The 27,361-nt window shown below is 40.0% G+C and overlaps 1 protein-coding gene across 1 annotated transcript in view; it reads left to right on the forward strand.

Annotated features, from left to right (window-relative positions):
- Nucleotides 1-27,361, forward strand: part of LOC128666887 (cytochrome P450 2G1) — a 115,093-nt gene that overhangs the window by 70,986 nt on the left and 16,746 nt on the right. The window contains exons 7-8 of the mRNA XM_053721695.1: nucleotides 9,331-9,472; nucleotides 26,921-27,108. Coding sequence (XP_053577670.1) covers nucleotides 9,331-9,472; nucleotides 26,921-27,108 — 330 coding nt within the window. The remainder of the gene's footprint in view (nucleotides 1-9,330; nucleotides 9,473-26,920; nucleotides 27,109-27,361) is intronic.

The raw sequence follows: 27,361 nt of genomic DNA on the forward strand, positions 1-27,361 counted from the left end.
GAAGTTCAGGTTAGTGACTGTACTCAGAATCAGATTATGTGCACTGGTGATATGTAGACTATTTTCTGCTGAGTACCTTTTATTTATTCACCTGATGATACACTCGTGTAGCTGCTGCTGTATCATCAGGTGAATAAAAGGTACTTAGCAGAAAATAGTATACATATTATATGATATGATATCAACAGTGCACATAATCTGATTCTGAGTACAGTCACTAACCTGAACTTCTAAACGTACTGTTGAAATGAACTGGTCACTGTCGGAATACACATATGGTGACATAGAATTACAGCGGGCAACTGTGCATATTACTAAAACGTGATACAGATTAGGCAAAACAATGCACTATTTACAGTTTTACAAAGAATATTATTTACAGAAAAGCATAATCTAGCAGTCATATCCATTCCATATCAGTAATAAACAACAGTATGACATGAATCTGACCTTTTAAAAAACTGTTACAGCATGTCATTTTTATATTCACATTACAGAATTCCAATCAAACTCTAAATTGCCAGGCGTGACAGAAAAACCAACAAACCAGAAAATCTCATAGTGATAGCTAACCACACAGGGTTTTTAGAATTCTATAAATACTGTAGAGTAGATAGACACTGACACATAAACCATATAACTGTCACCTGTTGCAGCATTTATATGTGATTGATTTCATGGTATCTCATTCTCTTGTAAGCAAGAAAAACAAAAAATAAAAAAACAAAAAATAAAACCAAAACACATTTCTTTTGAAAATGTCAATGATTAGGAAGAAAGTTAGAATACAAGGCATTAGGCCAAACACAAAGCAATGGTTTGTTGGTTTGCAATGCTAATTTAGTTAATATTCCCATTAGCAAAATAATACAAACATGAAGCTCTTCAGAATTGAATGCAACCGGTTGGGCTCAGTAAACACGTGATGGAACAGAACAGAGAATTTAATGCCTTAAAGGGTCATGATACCCAATTTTTTTTTCTTAAATGATTTAGAAAGAGCATGTCATTTTAAACAACTTTCTAATTTACTTCTATTATCTAATTTGCTTCATTCTCTTGATATCACTTGCTGAAAAGCATATCTAGATTTGCTCAGTAGCTGCTGATTAGTTGCTGCACATCAAGGCCTTGTGTGATTGGCTCACACATGTACCTTGCTATTTCTTCAACAAAGGATATCTAAATAATTGAGCAAATTAGATAATAGAAGTAAATTGGAAAGATGTTTAAAATTGCATGCCCTATCTGAATCATGAAAGTTTAATTTTGACTAGACTGTCCCTTTACCTAAGTTTCTACCTAGCTGGAGTCTGGAGTGATGCTACACTTGTGATTATGTCATTTTTACATCAAAGCTGCTTGGTAACCATATGGGCATCTATGGATTCGATCTAGACTATTGTGAGTTATGTATCTGTCACATGACACTCCATTTGCATAGTCCAGGTACCTTACTTGGCACTCTAGGAGTTACATTGAAGGAGAACTGCTCAACTCCACCTACCCAAATATTTAATAAAATAACTCATATTCTAGTCTTTAGAACAGCACAGAACTCACACATTATTATAAAAATGTGTGAGTTCTGTCTTCTGTGCTGTTCTAAAGACTAGAATATGAGTTATTTTATTAAATATTTGGGTAGGTGGAGTTGAGCAGTTCTCCTTTAATGTAACTCCTAGAGTGCCAAGTACCTGGACTATGCAAATGGAGTGTCGTGTGACAGATACATACACAAGTGTCACTATACGATTGACAAACCACAGGGCTAGGGTGCATAAACAACAACACACAGTAACACTACTCTCACTGGGTCTGGAGGACTCTGCCTCTCTGTTACTGTACTGTTAGCCACCCCACCCACCACTCACTGGCACTGACCGACGGTCTGACCTGTCACCACCTCCTGAGTCCTGACCAGCCACTAGAGTCAATAGTCAAGCAAGCTAGCAATTTCACTGCTTCATTGATTTGAATTGATTCAGCTCAGCCCTCAGCTCACCTACCTGGCTAGTAGCTATGCTCCGGCTGGGCTCCTAGTCCTCCTGACGTCCAACTCCGGCTGACACCTGACACGACTGACTCCTGCTCCACACGACTCCACAACAGAACACAGACAGTCCACTCCAACTCCTCCTGACCGTCACCGACTCACTCCTCACACAACTGGGCTGGCCTAGGTCACGCTGAGAGGGAGAACTGCATATTAAAAGTTATGTTTTACATTATTTTTCCCCACTTTCATACAGTGTTAATAAGGTCACCTTGTTCCCACACACATATTCAAGCCATATTAAGAATATGTATGTGGGAACAAGGTGACATTATTAACACTATATGAAAGAGGAAAAAAAATTTTAAAACATTACTTTTCATATGCAGATATTATCTGCATATTATTAAAAGTTATGTTTTAATTTATTTTCCCCCATTTCATAGTGTTAATAAGGTCACCTTGTTGTTCCCACACACACATTCAAGCAGGTATATTTTGCAATTTTGCTACGTCCTTCCTTTTCCTCATCACTTGTCTTCCAAGTTCCATAGAACTTGGAAGACAAGTGATGAGGAAAAGGAAGGGAGTGGAAGAGCTTTGAAGTAGGTGATATTATGGAGGTATTGGAGGAGAGAAGTTCTTGAAGTTCTCAAGTAAATAAACTTCCAAGGAAGCTGTGTGAGACGAGCCTGTGATCGGAATCATCAGAGACACTAAGTGCGCAACGCCGCCATGACTGTCACTGTGACAGTCATGGCGGCGTTGCGCACTTAGTAAACTAACTTAAAAAACTAAGGCAGCGGCAGCTAAGCAGCTTAAAGCTCTTAGCACTCCAGTCCTCGTGAGTGAGTCATGATCTCTAACACTGACTAAACAACAACACACAGTAACACTACTCTCACTGGGTCTGGAGGACTCTGCCTCTCTGTTACTGTACTGTTAGCCACCCCACCCACCACTCACTGGCACTGACCGACGGTCTGACCTGTCACCACCTCCTGAGTCCTGACCAGCCACTAGAGTCAACAGTCAAGCAAGCTAGCAATTTCACTGCTGCATTGATTTGAATTGATTCAGCTCAGCCCTCAGCTCACCTACCTGGCTAGTAGCTATGCTCCGGCTGGGCTCCTAGTCCTCCTGACGTCCAACTCCGGCTGACACCTGACACGACTGACTCCTTCTCCACACGACTCCACAACAGAACACAGACAGTCCACTCCAACTCCTCCTGACCGTCACCGACTCACTCCTCACACAACTGGGCTGGCCTAGGTCACGCTGAGAGGGAGAACTGCATATTAAAAGTTATGTTTTACATTATTTTTCCCCACTTTCATACAGTGTTAATAAGGTCACCTTGTTCCCACACACATATTCAAGCCATATTAAGAATATGTATGTGGGAACAAGGTGACATTATTAACACTATATGAAAGAGGAAAAAAATTTTTAAAACATTACTTTTCATATGCAGATATTATCTGCATATTATTAAAAGTTATGTTTTAATTTATTTTCCCCCATTTCATAGTGTTAATAAGGTCACCTTGTTGTTCCCACACACACATTCAAGCAGGTATATTTTGCAATTTTGCTACGTCCTTCCTTTTCCTCATCACTTGTCTTCCAAGTTCCATAGAACTTGGAAGACAAGTGATGAGGAAAAGGAAGGGAGTGGAAGAGCCTTGAAGTAGGTGATATTATGGAGGTATTGGAGGAGAGAAGTTCTTGAAGTTCTCAAGTAAATAAACTTCCAAGGAAGCTGTGTGAGACGAGCCTGTGATCGGAATCATCAGAGACACTAAGTGCGCAACGCCGCCATGACTGTCAATGTGACAGTCATGGCGGCGTTGCGCACTTAGTAAAAGTTAACTGAAAAAACTAAGCAGCTTAAAAAGCTCTGTCTTAACACTCCAGTGCAGTCCTCGTGAGCGGTGAGTGAGACAACAACAGTAAAACACACTAACACAGTCTCACTGGGTCTGGACTGGAGGACTCTGCCTCTCTGTTACTGTGTGGCTGGTCAGGACTCAGGAGGAGGTGAGGGTGACAGGTCAGACGACCGTCGGTCAGTGCCAGTGAGTGGTGGGTCGGGTGGCTAATAACAGGAGTAGTACACTCCTGTTATTAGCCACCCGACCCACCACTCACTGGCACTGACCGACGGTCGTCTGAACTGTCACCCTCACATCTCCTGAGTCCTCCTGACCAGCCAGGCAGCCACAAGAGCAATAGCAATTTCACTGACTGCTGCATTGAGCTCAGCCGACAGCCCTCACCGACACCTGACCACATACATTGTTGTAAGTTTGTGAAAGCCATTTGGGTAACGTATTATGTGGCCATGGATCATTTGTAAATGATTAACTGCCCCTCTCTCGGGCAGATTTACTGGGGGCAGCTGCCAGCTGGGTATGATAGATTGGCTGCTGGTTTAGAGATTCCTGCCCATGTGGCTTTTAGACTGCGAGTTAGGAAGTGAGTGTTGCGCACCTGGGCAGTGAGCTTCGGTGACTTCACTGTGAGTGAGCTGATACTTTACTTATAGTTGAGGTCTGCGGTGATTTGACATTTGGGATTTGAGTCTGAGCTGGAATGATCCGAATTCCAGATCTTTATTTTACTTTTATTTGAGAGTTTAGATTCCCATGTACTTTGAGTTTGTGTATTTCTTTTGTCTATGTTAAATGTCTAGGATCTGGGGGGATTTTTTTTTCACCCGAACTGTGTTTAAAACTTGTGTGGCTGATAAGGCGTTGCTGGCCTCTGGCAATGTAAAGGTTAAACTGTAGCATGTTTGGAACCTTGGGCAGCGTTTTTTTTTTTATGTCTGAACTGGGGATTGAAACTGATCTGCAAGGTAAAAATCCTCTTCCCTGTTCTGATCTGTTAGGGCCCAATATATGGTCTTGACCTCACCTCACCTACCTGGTAGTAGCTACGCTGGCTCCGGCTGGGCTCCGACCTAGTCCTCCACCTCCAGTCCTCCGGCTGACAGTGACACCTGACTCCAACACAGAACACTCCTCCTGAGCTCCTGACCGTCACCGACCGACTCACTCCTGAGACTCCTCCAGGCTCCAAACAACAACTGGGTCACGCTCTGAGACAGAGACTTCACTGGGAGAACTGCAGCAGCACGTCCGGTCCGTCGTCTTCAATCTCTGCTCTGACGCCGGTCGCACGTGACACTGACTGCACATCAACCTGACCACCAATGCGGCTGCGCAACAATTTCCCGCCCGGCAACTCAGCCTAGAGACTCAGACATACTGATGCCTGATTGGCTGAGCGGCCGGGCAGGCAGGGCTCAGGGCTCCCGAGGCTAGCCTCCGGTGGGAGCAGTTATGGGCTGCATTAGAGACTGCTGCATTAGTTTTTATTCCCCACTGGGTGGCAGTCTTTAAAGCAGCCCATAACATAATTACATTCATATTGCGCAATGGAAGGACAGCTGGCCTCATACCTTCTTGCGCAATATGAATGCAATCGTAGTAAGTAAAGTTAAATTAAATAAACAATAAAATTGCATTGCAATAAGAAGCATAATTTGGTGGAGGGGTGGGGGGGTAGGGGGGGTCACCTTTCATATGTAAAAAAAAAAAAAAGAAGAAAAAAAAACATTTTTTTTTTTTTTTTAATTAAAAAATAGATGTAATTCCCACATTGGCCAGGGGAGGCGCTGCCTCCCCTGCCTCTAATGAATGCACGTCACTGGAAGCAATAGGAGGAGATATAGGAAGAGGCTATATTGAGCAATATGAGTTATAGGGAGGGTTATATGGAGCAATAGGAGGATGAGTTATAGTGAGAGGTTATATGGAGCAATAGGAGGAGTTATAAGGAGAGTTATATGAAGCAATAGGAGGATCTAGAAAGAGTTAACGGGAGGGTTATATACAGCAATATGATGAATGATATTGAGAAAATATGAAAGAAAATTAATTTTATATAAACAATTTCTGCATTTAAAAAGGTGTAAAAGTGAAATATTCTTGTTTACTTCTAATAACAAATTGTGCACAGTGATTTTATATACACAAGTCAACAAGAGAAGCAGGAAGGCAGGCACTACAAACAGGCATCCAATAAAAAATATAAGCTTTAATAAAAAAAAAAGTTATAAAAGTCAAAAACAGCAACAGATGCTGTAGGCACATAGACAACAAAATGAACAAGGCAGGAAGACAAACTGACACAAATGTCTGACTAGTTTTGCGCCCCCTGACGGCGCTTATTCATAGACATATGGTATGTGTTAGGTAGATTCTATAAAAAGAGGAAGCTGACATGTGATTGGTTGATAAACGCGTTACACATTAACAGAAACAGCTGCTACCTTGTTGAAAAACTCTCTAAGAAAAAACCTAAGTTATATACACAAAGATATAATAAAAACAATGTGAACCTAAGCTGGATAATTTGTTACAAAATTCTATTTCAGAAATAGACTATATTCAAATACTGATTACTTACTAAACTTGGAATAAGTACATAGGTAAAGTTTATACCACAGAAGTATATGTGTGTTATTGCTTGGGACAAAAAATAATAATAATATGAACCTAAATAAAAAACAAACACAATGTTAGCAGAAAACAATGAGTGAATGAATGCATCAATGGATTGGACACAGAGGATCCAAATAAACCAAATATGAGAGTGTGAGAGTGTATGCCATACTAAGTGTCAATGAAAAAATTAATGTCACACTCACGATTCATACCAGATGGAGAACGTGTTTGTAATTTAAGCATCCAGAATAATTCTTTCTTTTCCAGTATTTTGAATTTATTACCACCTCTGCTGGAAATGGTGGCAATATCAATTATTTTTATATTCATATTCGCTACATTTGTGAAATGGTATCCATTACAATGGTTGGCAACTGCTGAGTCTTTATTAAAATTCTTGACATCCCTAGTATGTTCATTGAACCTTTTTCGGATCTCCCTAGAGGTTTGACCTGTATATTGCAGTTGGCATAGATTACAGGTAAGCAGATAAACCACAAACATAGTGCCGCAGTTTGCATAAAAATCTATTTCATAGCCATTGCCTGTACAACTACTGGAGAAGTGATTGCCTTCTTGTATATGAGCACACATAAGGCAATTTTGTTTACCATATCTGTAATTGCCCGTTTGGATAACCAATTTTGTTTATGTGTATTGGCTCTGGTTACTAAACTAGGCGATAGTTTTTGTCCCAAAGTTCTAGATTTTTTAGGGACAAATCTGATGTTATTAATGAATGGTTTTAGCGTGTCATCCCCTAGTAAAATATGTGAGTGTTTTTTTAAGATTTTGACAACCTCATTATACTGTTTAGAATAGGCAGTTGTAAATACTATAGCATCTTTGAAACTGGAGTTAAGGTTCTCACCCTTATCATGTGTTTTTGGGGATGCCTTGTATGTTCTTATTTATTTACGACATTTTTCAAGACTGTTTGCATTATAACCTCTATGTATTAATCTATTTTTAAGCTCTGAGGACTGGGACTCATAAATTTCATCTGATTTCGTATTTCTGCAAATTCTGATGAATTGCCCACGAAGTATCACTTTAACCACATGTTTAGGGTGTTGAGAAGAGGCCTGTAATATTGTATTGCCTGCAGTGTCTTTTCGAAAAGTCCTTCTGAGTATGGTGTTATGGCAAATCTGTACAGTTAAATCCAAATAGTTAACACTACTAGTGCTATATGTACCTGTGAATTGGAGATTAAACAGATTCTCATTAATATAACCAAAAACTTTTCAAACTCTATTCCGTTCAAAGGCTTTTTAACAATGACCAACAGGTCATCAATATAGCGGACGTATATGAGGATGTCTTCAAGCCATGGGTTCTGTATACTGTATATATGAGAAAGTTCCCACCAGGAGACATATAAGTTAGCAAAAGCGGGGGCAAATTTGGCCACCATGGCAGTGCCACAAATTTGGTTATAAAAAACACAGTCAAACCAAAAATAGTTGTGGGAAAGGAGAAACCTCAAAACATCTCCCACATAATCCTTGACGGTGTCAGCCAAATCCATCTCTCTTTGTAGGAAGAATTCCACAGCCTTTATGCCCAAATGTTGAGGAATACAGGTGTAAAGGGCACACACATCAATAACAACCCACGAGTAGCTATCTTTCCAATTTACAGTGTCCAAAATTTGAATAAGTTGGGCACTGTCTTTAAGATAAGATAATTGTTTTTTAGCCAAAGGTTGTAAGACTTCATCTAACCATGCCCCCAAAGGTTCAAACAAGGAACCCACTCCTGAAACAATGGGTCTACCCGGGGGGTGTAATGGGTCCTTATGAACCTTTTGGACATGGTAGAATACTGGAGTAAGGGGATGGTCAGGTATTAAATTGGAAATATCATTGTCTCTGAAAACACCCAAAGTGACACCCTCCAACACAAGTTTTTCCAATTATTTCTTATAGATATGGACAGGGTTCCCAGGCAATTGTTTATATACCTTAGTATCACTAAGCTGTCTATGGGCTTCGGAAAAATAAGCCTCTTTATCCAGAATAACAATGCTGCCACCTTTGTCCACATTTTTGATCACTATATCAGTATTATCTTGGAGGGATTTAATTGCTTGATGTTCCCTAAAGGACAGATTATAAGTGGCAGCATTGGTATTTACTTTTTTTTCAAAATTAATTATATCTTCCTGTACCATTTTCTGATAGGCATTAATGATTGCTCCTCTATAGTTTGTTGGGTAAAAATCTGATTTGCCTCTTTGTGGATGCACAAGTTTTTTGGGTAATGAAAATTCATTTTCTCCACTATAAAGATCCTGTTAAAGTGACAAGAGCTTGGGCATCCCCAAAAGGCAAATGAGTGTTCTCAGGAGGAGGCTCAACAGTTGTATCCTGTATGTTAATGTCTCCTAACTGTGTATCATTAGACCCAGTAAGGGCAAAAAACCTTTTCAATACCAATTTTCGAATAAACTTGTTTATATCCAAGAGGGTATTAAAACTAGAAAAGTTTCCCGAAGGGGCAAAACCAAGCCCCATGGATAACACTTGCATTTCCTCTTTTTTTAAACTATGTTTGGACAGATTGCTTATACTAAAGTTTTCATTATTGGTATGAATAATACTTACAGAGTCCTCAAAATTAGGGTGACTATTTGCAATTTGCTGGTTCTCTTTTCCCTTTTATTTCTCCATCTTTTTTGTTTTATATACACAGTCTCTGTGGGACAAGCTCCTACTGAGCTAGGAGATGGCAACATTATGTTAAAGGTAAAAACCAATAACTTCTGTATTATTGTTTGTATTTGAATTTGGATATTCTTTGTGTTCTGTACAGGAAAAACACAATCCTAACACAGAGTTCACCATGAGAAATCTCTTGATATCGGTTCACAATCTGGTTCTTGGTGCTACTGATAGTGTTGGTATCACACTGAGGCACGCATTCTTAATATTACTGACATATCCTGATGTACAAGGTAGGTAAATGCATTCAAGAGCCCTAAAACTTGTAATTTATACATAGAATTCTATAACAGACATTTGTTGTACATTTCTGTTAGCCTAGAAGTAGATTATGCTAACTTTTGATTCACTTTAAATTTAAACAGATTTTACTTAGAGGGACAGTAAAGTCAAAATTAAACTTTCATTATTCAAATAGAGCATGCAATGTTAGACAACTTTCAAATTTGCTTCATTCTTTTGGTATCTTTTATTGAAGAGTAATACAAGGTAAGAGTTCAGAAGTGTGCATGTGTCTTTAGTACTCAATTTGTAGCTTTGTTATACAATGTTGCAAAAAGCTGCTGCCATAGAGTACTAAACACACGTGCACACTCCTAAGCTCTTATGAGTCTACCTAGTTTTACTGTTCAAGAAAAGATACAAAGAAAATAAAGCAAATTTGATAACAGAAGTAAATTGGAAAGTTGTTTAAAATTGAATGCTCTATTTGAATTATGATTAAAAGGGATAGTCTACTCCATAATTTGTATTGTTTAAAAAAAATAATTTATATTTACCTGATAGATTCTGTCATGGAGAGTCCAAGAGTCCATTCAATTACTAGTGGGAATTCAACTCCTGGCCACCAGGTAGGGGCAAAGAACACCCCAGCAAAGCTTCAAGTATCCTCCCACTACCCACAATCTCCAGTCATTCAGCCGAGGAATTATGGAAAGAGAAGACACAAAGGGTATATAGGTGCCTGAGGTTTAGAAAATGACATAAAGCCGTCTTAAAATAAAGGCGGGTCGTGGACTCTCCATTCCAAGAAAAAAAATTTTTTATCAGATGAGTTTAAATTATGTTTTCTTTCCAATGGCATGGAGAGTCCACAAATCTATTCAATTACTAGTGGGAACCAATACCAAAGCTAGAGTCCACAGAATGGAAGGGAGGGATACACAGACAGGCAAACCTAAACAGAAGGCACCACCGCTTGAAGAACTTTCCTCCCAAAAGGAAATATGCAATTATGACCAAGTGGCCGCCTTGCAAATCTGTTCCATAGAAGCATCATTTTTAAAGGCCCAAGAGGAAGTGATAGCCCTAGTGGAGTGAGACGTAATTTTCTATGGAGGTTGATTTCCAGCTGTCTCATAAGCCAATCGAATAACACTTCTCAACCAGAAAGAGAGAGTATAAGAAGTGGCCTTCTGACTCCTCCGTTCACCAGAAAAGACAACAAAAAGAGCAGAAAATTGACGAAAATCTTCCATAACCTGTAAATAGAACTTCTAAGCACGCACAACATCCAAATTGTGCAACAACCTCTCCTTCTTAGAGGAAGGATTAGGACAAAAAGAATGAACAACAATTTCTTGGTTAATATTGAGTTCAAAAACTGCCCTAGGTAGGAATCCTAATTTAGTATGGAGAACCGCCTTATCCGCATGAAGAATAAGATAAGGAGAATCACAATGTAGACCAGAAAGTTCTGAAACTCTACGGGCAGAGGAAATTGCCAGCAGAAACAAAAACCTTCCAGGACAATAACTTAATACCAACAGAATGCATAGGCTCAAAAGGTGCAAAACTTTAAAACTAGATTAAGACTCCAAGGAGGAGCAATTGACCTAAAGACAGGGCTGATTCTAACCAAAGCCTGGACAAAAGATTGAACATCTGGCAAAATTGTCAGACACTTCTGCAGAAGAATTGACAGAGCTGAAATCTGACCCTTTGGGGTACTGACTGATAAACCTTTCTCCAGGCCCTCCTAAAGAAAGGACACAATACAGGGAATTCTTACCTGACTCCAAGAAAAACCCCTAGATCCGCACCAATGAAGGTATTTACACCATACCTTATAATAAATCTTGTGAGTAACAGGCTTACAAGCCTGAATCATAGTCTGAATAACCTTCACAGAAAAACCTAATCTGGACAAAACTAAGCATTCAATCTCCAAGCAGTCAGCTTCAGAGAGACTAAGTTCAAATAGGGGAAGAGAACCTGAAGTAGAAGATCCCTCCTCAGAGTCAATTTTCATGGGGAAAATGACATCATCACTCGGTACGCAAACCAAGAGCTATTAGAATCATGAAGCCTGCTCCTGTTTGATTCAAGCTAATACCTGAGGAAGGAGGGCAACTGGAGGAAACAGATAAATTAGACCAAAATCCCATGGCACTGCCAGGGCAACTACCAGAGCTGCTTCAGGATCTCTTGATCCTGCTCCATATCTTGAAAGCTTGGCTTTTAGACGAGATGTCATCAGATCCAACTCTGGAACTGCCCATTTGAGGGTTAACATGAGAAAACATCCAGATGGAGAGCCCATTCCCCTTGCTGAAACGTCTGCCTGTTGAGATAATCCGCTTCCCAGTTGTCCACCCCTGGGATATGAATGGCAGGGAGATGACAATTGTGAGATTCTGCCCAATGAATAATGCAAGTCACCTCCTTCATAGCTAACAAGCTCAGAGTTCCTCCTTGGTGGTTGATATACGCCACCAAAGTAATGTTGTCCAATTGAAATCTAATAAACTGAATTAAACTCAGTTGAGGCCAAGCTGCTAGAGCATTGAGAATTGCACTTAATTTTAGGATATTTATAGGGAGGGCAGACTCCTCCTTAATCCAAAGTCTCTGAGCTCTTAGGGACCCTTAAACTGCTCCCCAGCCTAACAGGCTGGCATCAGTGTTCACATTCTCCCAAGAAGGTCTCAGGAAACAAATGCCCTTAGACAAGAGGTCCTGGGAGATCCACCAAGACCGAGACATCCTTGTCTGAGAGTCTAAAATGATCCTCTGAGAGAGATCCAAGTGGTCTCCGTTCCATTAACTGAGCATACATAACTGTAGAGGTCTCAGATGGAAGCGAGCAAATGGAATAATGTCCATGGATGTCACCATGAGACCAATTAGTTCCATGCAAACTGCCACTGATGAACAAAGGAGGACTGAAGAGAACGACAGGCCTCCAGAAGCTTGAATTTTCTGACCTCCATAAAAAAAGTCTTAGGCCTAGATTTGGAGTTTGGCGGTAGATGGGCTGTTAACGCTACGCAGGCTTTTTTCTGGCCGCACCATAAAATTAACTCTGGTATCGAGAGTCCAAAAAAATGCTGCGTTAGGCTCCAAAAAAGGAGCGTAAAGCATTTTTACCGCAAATGCAACTCTCGATACCAGAGTTGCTTACGGACGCGGCCAGCCTCAAAAACGTGCTCGTGCACGATTCTCCCATAGGAAACAATGGGGCTGTTTGAGCTGAAAAAAAACCTAACACCTGCAAAAAAGCAGCGTTCAGCTCCTAACGCAGCCCCATTGTTTCCTATGGGGAAACACTTCCTACGTCTGCACCTAACACTCTAACATGTACCCCGAGTCTAAACACCCCTACCCTTACACTTATTAACCCCTAATCTTCCGCCCCCGCTATCGCTGACCCCTGCATATTATTATTAACCCCTAATCTGCCGCTCCGTACACCGCCGCAACCTACGTTATCCCTATGTACCCCTAATCTGCTGCCCCTAACACCGCCGACCCCTATATTATATTTATTAACCCCTAACCTGCCCCCCACAACGTCGCCGCCAGCTACTTACAATAATTAACCCCTAATCTGCCGACCGCAAAGCGCCGCCACCTACGTTATCCTTATGTACCCCTAATCTGCTGCCCCTAACACCGCCGACCCCTATATTATATTTATTAACCCCTAATCTGCCCCCTCAACGTCGCCGACACCTGCCTACACTTATTAACCCCTAATCTGCCGAGCGGACCTGTGCGCTACTATAATAAAGTTATTAACCCCTAATCCGCCTCACTAACCCTATCATAAATAGTATTAACCCCTAATCTGCCCTCCCTAACATCGCCGACACCTAACTTCAATTATTAACCCCTAATCTGACGACCGGAGCTCATCGCTACTATAATAAATGGATTAACCCCTAAAGCTAAGTCTAACCCTAACACTAACACCCCCCTAACTTAAATATAATTTACATCTAACGAAATTAATTAACTCTTATTAAATAAATTATTCCTATTTAAAGCTAAATACTTACCTGTAAAATACATCCTAATATAGCTACAATATAAATTATAATTACATTGTAGCTATTTTAGGATTAATATTTATTTTACAGGCAACTTTGTAATTATTTTAACCAGGTACAATAGCTATTAAATAGTTAAGAACTATTTAATAGTTACCTAGTTAAAATAATAACAAAATTACCTGTAAAATAAGTCCTAACCTAAGTTATAATTAAACCTAACACTACCCTATCAATAAATAAATTAAATAAAATACCTACAATTACCTACAATAAAACCTAACACTACCCTATCAATATATTAATTAAATAAAATACCTACAATTACCTACAATAAAACCTAACACTACACTATCAATAAATAAATTAAATACAATTTCTACAAATAACTACAATTACATAAACTAACTAAAGTACAAAAAATAAAAAAGAACTAAGTTACAAAAAATAAAAAAATATTTACAAACATAAGAAAAATATTACAACAATTTTAAACTAATTACACCTACTCTAAGCCCCCTAATAAAATAACAAAGACCCCCAAAATAAAAAATTCCCTACCCTATTCTAAATTAATAAATTTAAAAGCTCTTTTACCTTACCAGCCCTGAACAGGGCCCTTTGCGGGGCATGCCCCAAGAAAATCAGCTCTTTTGCCTGTAAAAAAAAACATACAATACCCCCCCCCAACATTACAACCCACCACCCACATACCCCGAATCTAACCCAAACCCCCCTTAAATAAACCTAACACTAAGCCCCTGAAGATCTTCCTACCTTGTCTTCACCTCAACAGGTATCACCGATCCGTCCTGGCATCCGGTGCTGAAGAGGTCCAGAAGAGGCTCCAAAGTCTTCCTCCTATCCGGCAAGAAGAGGACATCCGGACCGGCAAACATCTTCATCCAAGCGGCATCTTCGATCTTCTTCCATCCGGTGCGGAGCGGCTCCATGTTGAAGCATCCGACGCGGATCCATCCTCTTCTTCCGGCGTCTCCCGACGAATGACGGTTCCTTTAAGGGACGTCATCCAAGATGGCGTCCCTCGAATTCCGATTGGCTGATAGGATTCTATCAGCCAATCGGAATTAAGGTAGGAATATTCTGATTGGCTGATGGAATCAGCCAATCAGAATCAAGTTCAATCCGATTGGCTGATCCAATCAGCCAATCAGATTGAGCTCGCATTCTATTGGCTGATCGGAACAGCCAATAGAATGCGAGCTCAATCTGATTGGCTGATTGGATCAGCCAATCGGATTGAACTTGATTCTGATTGGCTGATTCCATCAGCCAATCAGAATATTCCTACCTTAATTCCGATTGGCTGATAGAATCCTATCAGCCAATCGGAATTCGAGGGACGCCATCTTGGATGACGTCCCTTTAATGAACCGTCATTCGTCGGGAGACGCCGGAAGAAGAGGATGGATCCGCGTCGGATGCTTCAACATGGACCCGCTCCGCACCGGATGGAAGAAGATCGAAGATGCCGCTTGGATGAAGATGTTTGCCGGTCCGGATGTCCTCTTCTTGCCGGATAGGAGGAAGACTTTGGAGCCTCTTCTGGACCTCTTCAGCACCGGATGCCAGGACGGATCGGTGATACCTGTTGAGGTGAAGACAAGGTAGGAAGATCTTCAGGGGCTTAGTGTTAGGTTTATTTAAGGGGGGTTTGGGTTAGATTAGGGGTATGTGGGTGGTGGGTTGTAATGTTGGGGGGGGTATTGTATGTTTTTTTTTACAGGCAAAAGAGCTGATTTTCTTGGGGCATGCCCCGCAAAGGGCCCTGTTCAGGGCTGGTAAGGTAAAAGAGCTTTTAAATTTATTAATTTAGAATAGGGTAGGGAATTTTTTATTTTGGGGGTCTTTGTTATTTTATTAGGGGGCTTAAAGTAGGTGTAATTAGTTTAAAATTGTTGTAATATTTTTCTTATGTTTGTAAATATTTTTTTATTTTTTGTAACTTAGTTCTTTTTTATTTTTTGTACTTTAGTTAGTTTATGTAATTGTAGTTATTTGTAGAAATTGTATTTAATTTATTTATTGATAGTGTAGTGTTAGGTTTTATTGTAGGTAATTGTAGGTATTTTATTTAATTAATTTATTGATAGGGTAGTGTTAGGTTTAATTAAAACTTAGGTTAGGACTTATTTTACAGGTAATTTTGTTATTATTTTAACTAGGTAACTATTAAATAGTTCTTAACTATTTAATAGCTATTGTACCTGGTTAAAATAATTACAAAGTTGCCTGTAAAATAAATATTAATCCTAAAATAGCTACAATGTAATTATAATTTATATTGTAGCTATATTAGGATTTATTTTACAGGTAAGTATTTAGCTTTAAATAGGAATAATTTATTTAATAAGAGTTAATTAATTTCGTTAGATTTAAATTATATTTAACTTAGGGGGGTGTTAGTATTAGGGTTAGACTTAGCTTTAGGGGTTAATACATTTATTATAGTAGCGATGAGCTCCGGTCGTCAGATTAGGGGTTAATAATTGAAGTTAGGTGTCGGCGATGTTAGGGAGGGCAGATTAGGGGTTAATACTATTTATGATAGGGTTAGTGAGGCGGATTAGGGGTTAATAACTTTATTATAGTAGCGCTCAGGTCCGCTCGGCAGATTAGGGGTTAATAAGTGTAGGCAGGTGTCGGCGACGTTGAGGGGGGCAGATTAGGGGTTAATAAATATAATATAGGGGTCGGCGGTGTTAGGGGCAGCAGATTAGGGGTACATAAGGATAACGTAGGTGGCGGCGCTTTGCGGTCGGCAGATTAGGGGTTAATTATTGTAAGTAGCTGGCGGCGACATTGTGGGGGGCAGGTTAGGGGTTAATAAATATAAGATAGGGGTCGGCGGGGTTAGGGGCAGCAGATTAGGGGTACATAAGTATAACGTAGGTGGCGATCTGCAGATTAGGGGTTAAAAAAATGTAATCGAGTTGCGGCGATGTGGGGGGACCTCAGTTTAGGGGTACATAGGTAGTTTATGGGTGTTAGTGTACTTTAGGGTACAGTAGTTAAGAGCTTTATGAACCGGCGTTAGCCCATAAAGCTCTTAACTCCTGCTTTTTTCCTGCGGCTGGAGTTTTGTCGTTAGAGCTCTAACGCTCACTTCAGAAACGACTCTAAATACCGGAGTTAGGAAGATCCCATTGAAAAGATAGGATACGCAAATGCCGTAGGGGGATCTGCGGTATGGAAAAGTCGCGGCTGAAAAGTGAGCGTTAGACCCTTACCTACACGACTCCAAATACCGGCGGTAGCCTAAAACCAGCGTTAGGAGCCTCTAACGCTGGTTTTCACGGCTAACGCCAAACTCTAAATCTAGGCCTTAGATTGTCTCCAGAAAACATACCCTGTTATTTGGCACCAAGGAACTTTTCCCTAGATTCATCTTCCACCCATGAGAGCGGAGAATGACTAACAGAGAATCTGTATGGGATCTTGCTAACTGAAAAGATGGTGCCTAAACCAAGATATCGTCCAGGCAAAGAGCCACCGCAAATCCCTAGAGACCTGGCCACAGCCAGAAGAGCCCCTAGAACCTTCGTAAAGATTTGAGGAGCAGTGGCGAGGCCGAAAGGAAGGGCTACAAATTGGAAATGTTGATCCAAAAAAGCAAACCTCAGGAACTTGAAATGTTCCCTGTGGATAGGCACATGAAGATATGCATCCTTTAGGTCTATGTTGGTCATAAACAGACCCTCTGAACCAGAGGGAGAATAGAACGAATAGTCTCCATTTTAAAGGACAGAACCTTGAGAAACTTGTTGAGAGACTTGAGGTCGAGAAGGGATCAAAAAGTTCCCTCCCCTTTTTGGGAGCCACAAAAAGATTCAAATAAAATCAATGACGCTATCCATTAAAGTTATGAAAGGAACGAAAATTAGAAGTCTGATGACCCTTGGGTCTATTCCTCTTATACTGTGGTAAAAAGACTTCTTTTCCACCAGTAACCGTGGAAATGATCTCTGCCAGACCAGGACCAAATAAAGTCTTACCCTTAAAAGGTAGAGACAGAAGCTTGGATTTGCAGGTCTGCAGACCAAGACTTTAACCAAAGGGCTTTGCGGGCTAGAATCACAAAACTAAAAATCTTGGCTCCCAGCCTGACAACCTGCATACTGGCATCACAGATAAAATTATTAGCCAACTTTAGAGCCTTGATCCTATCTTGGATCGCCTCTATAGTAGTCTCCTCTGAATTTAGAACAGACAATGAGTCACGCCAATAAGAGGCTGCACCAGTAACTGACACAATACTAGCAACTGGTTGCCACTGCAAACCCAGATGAAGAAACATTTTCTTAAATAACCCTCCAGTTTCTTATCCATGGGGTCTCTAAAAGAAAAACTATCCTCAAGAGGAATAGTAGTTCTCTTGACTCAGGTAGATATAGCGCCCTCTACTCAAGGAACAGTGCGCCAACATATCTCACACTGAATCAGCCACAGGAAACATCTTTAAAAACACAGGATACTGGTTAAAAGAAAACTCGACTTCTCCCATTCCTGAGAAATAATGTCAGACATGCAATCTGGAACAGAAAAAAACCTCCACAGGTTTGACATCAAAAACTCTATTCAGTTTGTTAGCCTTCTTAGGAGCCTCTACCATTGTTTCAGAGTCATCCAAAGTAGCTAACACCTCCTTCAAAAGTAAACAGAGATGCTCCAGTTTAAATCTAAAATGAAACTCCTCAGAATCTACTTTACTAGGAATCACAGATTCCGAATCAGAGATCTCGCCCTCAGTTATCTAGTGAGGATCATTCCTCTGTTCAGCACTCAGGAAGTAACTGAGTAGTCACATGATCGCAAATTCCAAAGTAAGGTGCGGTCCAACAACGATATTACCCAAACAAAATAAAAGGTAACCTTGTGCAAACAAATCCCCATAGCAAAAAAAAAACAAAAAACTTCACATGACAGAACAGTGCCCTGAACTGCTGCCCTATAAATCCCCAAAATTTAAAAGGGATATTCAGTCCCATAAGGATCAACCTTGTTCTCAAACTATCCTCTTTTTTTTTTTTTTTTTTTAAACAAGGAACTCCTAAGTGCTGCATCCTTCTCATCTAGAAGGTAAAAGCACTTACCTGTTGATCAGCTGTAGGGCAGGTACAACAAACAGGTGTGACAGAATCCTCACTGACATTGACCTGTAGATAAAGAAAAAACTGAGTAATCAACCCTGGTTTTCTATATAGGGGAAGCAAAAATGTTCCAACTGCTAAAAGCCACCATTACTCTTACTAAAGAGAATTACATGGACACAGCATAACCCCAATCTTTGATTGCAGGGAAAAGTACCCATTAAAGGATTAACATCTTGATTTCTTCAGACACCTTCTTCGCACATCACCTACAATGTTACGTGGGGATTGTGGGTAGTGGGAGGATACTTGAAGCTTTACTGGGGTGTTCTTTGCCTCCACCTAGGAGGCTAGGAGTTGAATTTCCATTAGTAATTGAATGGATTTGTGGACTCTCCATGCCATTGGAAAGAAAGAGAGATAATCCCTACATTCCCCATTCCCCAGCTTTGCATAATCAACAAAGTTATATTAAAATACTTTTTAGCTCTGTGATTACTTTGTGTAATGCTCTTGGGATACTCCTCTATCAGACCTAACTTGGCCAATAGTCTTGTTATCCCGACGTCGAGCCGGAATGATTGGGAATATCCCAGAGCAGAGAAGGTTAGCCAGATGAGGTAAGCGGCACTCACCACAGAGAGTACAGTCTTCAGCTGAAACAGGCAGGAAACCAGAGAAAGGTAGTTCAGGGGCAAACCACTAGGATGGTCAGGCAGGCAGGGTTTGGCAACAGTAAGGTAGTCCAGAGGTAAACCACTAGGATGGTCAGGCAGGCCGGGTTTGGCAACAGTAAGGCAATCCAGACCCATAGGGGTTAATACAGCAGAGTGGTCAGACAAGCAGAGTTCAGCAGCAGTATATCAATCCAGCAGTTAAGGGGTAAACAGGCAGAGTGGTCAGACAAGCAGAGTCCAGCAGCAGTATATCAATCCAGCAGTTGTGTAAACAGGCCGAGAGGTCAGACAAGCAGAGTTCAGCAGCAGTATATCAGTCCAGCAAAAGAATCAATAACACCCAGGAGAACAGTAAGTAAAACCTATACTTGGGCAGTGATAGGTAGGAATGAAGTTACATACATAGGCGCAGGATTTGCGCCACTGGAGATCCTGACCGGCTTCTGAATGAGGAAGTGTGCAGCGATGACGTCCCCGCTGCACACAGAGAGGAGCCGACTCCCCCCCTAGGCCACGAGTAGACAGCAGGCACCGCATCCCTAGCAACAGCTAGACCGGCACGACATAGCCCCCCCAAGGTTTCCTTCCGGGAACCAGAGTCGGTCTCAAAGGATGAGCAGCATGGAAACTAGAGACCAAGATGGAACATGCACATCACAGGCAGGAACCCAGGAACGATCCGCCACAGAGTAACCTTTCCAATGTACCAGATACTGCAGTTTTCTGTGCCTGTATATGGAGTCCAGGATCTTAGCAACCTCATATTCAGGGTCACCATGCACCAGGAGCGGAGTAGGAGGAGAACATTGAAGAGAAGAGTACCATTGAGTGTTTCTTGCCAGCTTCACTAGGGGTAACAACTGAGACCAGTTGGTATGGAGAGCGTTGACAAAGGCTCTAAGATAAGCCTCAAGATCCTGGTTTACTCTCTGTTAGTCCATTGGTCTGAGGATGGTAGTCAGACGACAAGGAAACAGTGGTTCCAATCAATTTACAAAAGCCTCTCCAAAAGGTAGAAATGAATTGTGAACCTCTGTCAGAAACAATATTCACAGGAATGCCATGAAGTCGTACCACATGCAGGAAAAAAAGAGACGATAATTCTTGGGCAGAAGGCATTTTTGTTAGGGGTACAAAATGAGCCAGTATGTAAAAGCGATCCACCACAACCCAGATAACTGTATGGTGGTCAGAAGGAGGAAGATCCACAATGAAATCCATTGTTATGTGTGTCCATGGTTGTTTGGGAATAGACAATAGTTGAAGCAAGCCAGGAGTCAAGGATTGGGGAGTTTTGTTGGCAGCACAAGTTGTGAAAGCTTTTACATAATCCTGAATGTCAGACTTCATAGTAGGCCACCATACATGTTGGGAAAGATGCTTAAAAGTCCTTGTCAAACCAGGATGCCCTTAGACTTTACTGTCATGAGCGCAGGACAGTACAGGAGTGCATAGTTTCACAGGTACAAAAAAGATATCGGAAGCCACGGGGGCTTCAGGAGGTTTACTAGACTGGGCACATCTGGGCAGTCTTTGAAGAAGGGTGGTATTCAATTGAGCAACCACACAGGAGGGAGGTATGATGTGTTCAATAGGAGCTTCAGAGGAATCCCTTGAGTGGGGAACTGATGGGAAAGGGCATCCGCCTTATTGTTTTTGGTCCCAGGAATATAAGAGACCACAAAGTTAAAACGATGAGCAGTCTCTAGGTAAGTCAGATTCTTGTGGTCAGTGAGAATCTGAATTGGATTAACGGTGCCTTCCAACCAATGACACCATTCAGTCAAGGCCATCTTAATGGCTAAGGGTTCACGATTACCCACATCGTAATTCCTCTCTGCAGGTGTAAAGTGTTTGGGAAAAAAAGGCTACAGGGTTTGACTTGGAGGTTAAAGGATCCCTTTGGGTTAGAACTGCTCTAGCCCCTATCTCAGATGCATCAACCTCTAAAATGAACTGTAGGTCAGGATCAGGATGGCGGAGCACAGGAGCAGAACAGAAAGCCTTTTTAAGACGAGTGAAGGCATATATGTCTTTGTTCCGTTTTGTCAATTCAGTGAGTGGAGCGACTGTTTGAGAAAAGTTCTTTATAAACTTGCAGTAATAATTTGAGAACCCCAAGAATCTCTGAAATTCTTTAAATGAAGTAGGTTGATGCCACTCTAAAACTGTGGTGAGTTTAGCAGGATCCATGGCAAAACCTTGTTTCGAGAGGATATAACCAAGGAACTGGATCTGAACTTTGTCAAACTCACATTTTTCTAGTTTGGCTACCAAACAATTGTCTCAGACGTTGAAGTACCTGTCTCACGTGCTTATGATGCTCCTCCAGAGTGGAAGAGAAAATAAGCATGTCATCCAGGTAGACGATGACAGTGCGATTGAGGAGGTTACGGAAGACATCGTTGACAAATGCCTGGAAGACTGCAGGGGCATTACACAGCCCAAAGAGCATTATGAGGTATTTATAATGCCCTGATCTTGTGTTGAAGGCGGTCTTCCATTCATGGCCTGGGAAGATACGGATCAGATTGTATGCCGCACGTAAGTGCAGCTTGTGAAGAAGCGAGCATTCTGGAGTGAGTTATAGAGCTCTGTGATCAAAGGAATGGGATAGCGGTTCTTGATAGATATATAGTTCAAGGCCCTGTAGTCGATGCAGTAGCGGAGAGCCCGCCATCCTTCTTACTGACGAAAAAGAAGCCTGCCCCAGCAGGAGAGGAGGAAGGGCGAATGAAGCCTTTAGCTAGGTTCTCTTGGATATACTCCTCCATTGATTTGGTTTCGGCTTTGGAGAGTGGATAAGTCCTCCCTTTAGGAAGTGGGGCTTCGGGAAAGAAGTCAATTTTGCAATCATAAGAACCGTAGGGTGGTAGCACGTCGGCTGCTTTATTCTCAAACACATCTGCATCCGTATATATATATATATATATATATATATTGAGTTACATTATCAGAATGATATAGAGGTTCTATAATATTTATTGTGTCTAAACACATAATACACTTTGCAGGTACACTAATGAAATAATAAAAATAATAATAATAAGGATAATATTCACTACATTGTATCCAAGATGTTATGCATATTACCTTTATGTATAGAAGTATATTATGTGATAGGAGTAATGCATGTAATTTTAAATGACACACTTTCTTATAACTTGTTAAAGATAATAAACACAAAACCTGAATCCTTTTGGTTTCTATCAGTCTATTAATTTTACCGATACCAGATGAATAAACAAAAATTAGCTTTATTAAAAGATTTTGATTGGAAAAATAATCAGCATTTAATGGTAACTTAAGCAATCAAAATATATACAGAGAAATAAACTACAATCCTATAATAATCAATTAAAGCACTTCAACTAGCAAGAAAAACAGAATAACGCAGAAACTAAACTATAAAGATAAATAAATCATATTTTCAAAATAACACAAAAATTGGCTTGATGATAGGAACTAAATATTTGGTTATAAACCCGTTAAGGTAATTGCAGAGGATCAGGTAAATTAATAATCATGACAAACCGTCAGATAATAATTTATCACAATTCCTAATTCACCCGGCGTTATTGTCGACTAATAAGACCAGGTGGTAGGAATTATCAATAGAAAAACACAAAGCTATAAAACAATTAATTAGTTTACCTGATTAAATAGACAAAGACATTTTAAATAAATGTAAGGTGTAAATCTTAATGACATTAACATTTAAGGTGACTTAATTTCATACATCACCAAAGGAAATAAATTAATAAATAAATTCCCCCTTTGTAAGCAGAAATCAAGCAGTCAGGTCATAGGTTTGTCCGAGTAGGCTAAACTAGCCTCGGCAGTTATAATCCAATAGTCTCAGACCTCTGTAGTTGATTAGCAAATTACTAACTCCATATATGATTTGACCAGTTCCAAAATACAGGAAAAAACGCAGCCTCCCACTGGGCTAGACCCTATATATCACCATTCTCTATTCTAGGAGGAGTCATTAATTATAATATTGTAATCATTAATTAACATAAAACTAATTAGATGAAATATTATTGTTCTAACAGTAGATGGCATATAGGGTACAAATGCAAGAAAAATACTTATTTTATTTATGTTTACCCCTTATTTTATTTATGTTTACCCCAACATTCCTAGGCTACAATTAAGGTTATTAATTGCACTTATTTACAGAAATAAGTGACAAGCTGGGGCCTAAGCAAGTAAACTACCTTGAATAGTGAAAAACATATTGATATAAAACTTCTCAGTCAGCAAGACTGAGAAAAACAACATTTAATGTTATAATAGATGAGCCACGGGTAAGCTTAAATAATAATAAAAAAACAACAACATGGAGTCTGTTGTGTCATGAAAAATTAATGACATATTCCCCCTCATCTAAACTATCTTACCCCGACTTAAAGGTAATATCAGATCTCATTATGTTATAATTTTGTATACACAGACTTGATTGATTATCTTATATTGTCTGGAACACCAAAACTCAATACATAGAGAGAACAATGGAAAATTATCATGTTATTACTTATCTATCCTGCACCCCACTGAGAGTGTAACTTCTTCTGCTGGCTGTGTCTACTTAGGCTTGTCAATAGTGTATACTCCAGTATCAAAACTTTCAGTATAGGTGGCTATACCACAGGCTAAATCAGCTATTTCAAATGCTGAAATAGAAGTAAAGGAGCTACTTGTAAACAATTCAATACACTCTAGCAGATAAAATGGATCTTTGGGAACATTTTAAAGGGAAGAATTTTTTGGGGTGAACTGTCCCTTTAACTAGCTCTGTCTTACTGTGAAAAGCTAATAAAATACATACATAAAGGCAACCTGCAGGGGCTTAGAAAACGGCAGATATTTAGAGCTTTAAAGGTTATAAAGTAAATTAATACAACAATGTTGATTGTGTAAAGCTGGAGAATGGGTAGTAAAAGGGGTTATCTATCTTTTAAAAAAAAAAAATTGGAGTAGACTGTCCCTTTTAAATTTTTGTTATTCATTATGCAAAAAACTATTTTAACATGCTTAGCTGCTGCCCTTTCATATACTGCACATGACAGAAAAATTAGTTCACTGTCCATTTAAAAAAAGGTGAAAACAATAATCTTAGGAAACATGTAATTCAGCTGTTTGCAATGAACAAATCAAACAAAAGCAATTAAAATAGCTCAACACAACAAATGCTTCAAGTGGTTTCTCCAGTTTCAACTAAAAATGCAACTTTTATTGAATTTTGCAGTTTCAAGATTATTCAACCCCCTGAATAGAAATCCTCACAACAGCACAAATAAGCAAAACCGGTGTTGTCTGAAGCACACCAGATGAAACTAATCAAAAGCTTCATTGGTTGCACCAGGTGTGCTTGAGCTAGAACATATGAAATACCTGAACTGACTAGGGGTTTCTTGAGTGTCACATTTGACTGCATGTTAGAAATATGGCTAAGTCAAAAGAATGGTCTTTAAAGTTAGTAGAAGAGATCATCGCCTGTCACAAACAAGGAACAGGATACAAAAAGATAGTGAAGGCATTGAATGTTCCTAGAGACACCGTTGGAAGCATAGTTTGCAAGTTCAAAGTTAAAGGAACAGTGGTTAGACTACCTGGATGAGGCAGAAAAAGGAAGCTCACCATGGCTGCAAACAGATTTCTGAGAAGGCAGTATGAGAAAAAACCTTGAATGACTGCAAAAGACCTGCAGCAAGACTTGGGAACAAAAGGAACTGAGATTTTTAGTTTGCACAGTAAGGCGCGTACTAAACGCAGAAGGTTTCCATGCCAGAACTGCAAGACCGTAGACGTACACCACTACTGATCCAAAACACAAGAAAAGTCAGCTCCAATATGCTCAAAATCATATAAATAAGCCACAGATGTTTGGGGATTCTGCTCTGTGGAGCGATGAAGAATGAAGTATATGTTGAAAAGAACACTCTGCCTACAGTTAAGCATGGTGGTGGGTCGCTGATGCTATGGGGCTGCTTTGCATCCTCTGTCACCAGAAACCTGCAACGTGTGGAAGGGAAGATGGATTAATTGAAGTATCAGGAAATCCTAGGAGAAAAAGTCATGCCGTCTGTGAGGAAGCTGAATCTTAGGTGTCATTGGACCTTCCAACAGGACTATGATCCCAAGTATACCTCAAATTCCACTAAGGCTTGGTTGTAGAAGAAGTCTTTAAAGATTATACAGTGGCCATCAGTCACCTTACTTGAACCCCATAGAAAATCTCTCATGGAATTTGAAGAACACAAATCCAAGAATATTACTGAACTGGAGGCCATTGCTCATGAGGCATGGGCTAAGATTCCTCAGGAACACTGCCAGAAGCTGGTGTCTGGCTATGCATCTCGTTTGCAGCAAGTTATAACAGCAAAAGGGTGCTCTACTAAGTACTAAGTACTAAAGATACTTGCCATGAAGGGGTTGAATCATTTTGAGACTGCAGAGTTCATTAAACGTTGCATTTTCAGTTGAATTTTGGGAAACCAGTTGAAGCGTTCGTTGTGTTGAGCTATTTCAATTGCTTTTGTTTGGTTTGTTCATTGCAAACAGCTGAAAGTCTGTAAATTTTGACAATAAACCTGATTTGTAATGGGGGTTGAATATTTGAATATAACTGTACTTACATTTGTATACACATGTTGACGAGGGTTGTTTTCACACATGGAATATATTCAGCTTTACCCTTAGTAGAGTAACAGCCTATAAGCAAAAACGCAAAAGACAGTAATTAGCAGCAATGAATCAATTTATTATGATGTTCTCATTTCTGATTGACTGTTATTTTTATTTTGGAATATTTCTTTAAAATATCTTTTCTTTATGCTGTATATTAAAGATGCGCAGGGAAGAAAATTTAATTTTGGAAGAAATTTTCGTAATGAATATTTAGGGAAATTCGTTTCTCCAGAATATCATTGGCTGCACTATTTGTTTTTTTGTTTTGTTACAACAAATGTAAATGTGTCAAAGCTACCTGTAGCTACAATACTTACCTAAATCCATTACTGACCGGCATAATTCGTCTAGATCTAAACAAAGTTCAGATGTAAACAAATTGAAATTACTCGATCATTCATGCGATCGCGTGATTTCAATGATGGGATTGGGTCATGTGGCAGTGCATATGACGCTAGGCACCCCCTCCAGGCAGTTAGGATGGCATGGAACGTCCTAATGGTGAGACAATATTCCAAGTGGATGTACATTGGGCCAAGGGCAGATATGCTCCATAGAGTTCTGTTCTAATCAGTGCCTTGGGTGCCGCAACCGCCTCTAACCATGGGTCCTACCCCTCACAACATGCTGTTCACGGTTTGCGGACAGAATGCGTAAGTAGAATCAGACACATTTGGCCATGGCCGGACTATTATCCAATGGACATTTGTATGTCAGATTTTTATCTGTCGCACAAATGTCAGTCGGACAAATGTCCGTCAGATAACAGTCTGGCCACAGATAGAGAGACAGATATGTTACTCTATAATGCTAAAAACAAAGAAAAACAATATTTTGCCAGATTTCTCTCCATGCTGAGAAGTTTTTGTCTATGAGGTCTAGTCATCATATTGCAAAATGTTGACCAATAATATTGTACATTGCAGCCAAACTTCATGAGGAAATTGATCAGGTGATTGGAAGAAATAGACTTCCACTGCTGTCTGACCGGAGTCAGATGCCTTATACAGAAGCCGTGATCAATGAAGTCCAGAGATTTGCTGATATTTCTCCACTGAATGGCACACATTCAGTGACAAAAGATGTCCAGTTCCGAGGATATACTATCCCCAAGGTAAAATTATGTCAAAGATGTGCCTGGGTTTGCAGATAATACCTGTAAAATGTAATGGAGCTACCAGTTCAAATGTTTCTCACACGTAATTCCATATAATGCTGCATAAATATTCTCATAGAAGTAGTGGGCAGTTATATAGCCATTAAGCCCACACAAATAGATATGTTTTCATAAACCTACATACAGATGGCCAGAATCTTTTATAAACAGTATATTTATATATCTAGTAACAAAAAATGTATAATCATGT

Source organism: Bombina bombina, chromosome 7 (genome assembly GCF_027579735.1).
Source record: "Bombina bombina isolate aBomBom1 chromosome 7, aBomBom1.pri, whole genome shotgun sequence".
NCBI lineage: Eukaryota > Metazoa > Chordata > Amphibia > Anura > Bombinatoridae > Bombina > Bombina bombina.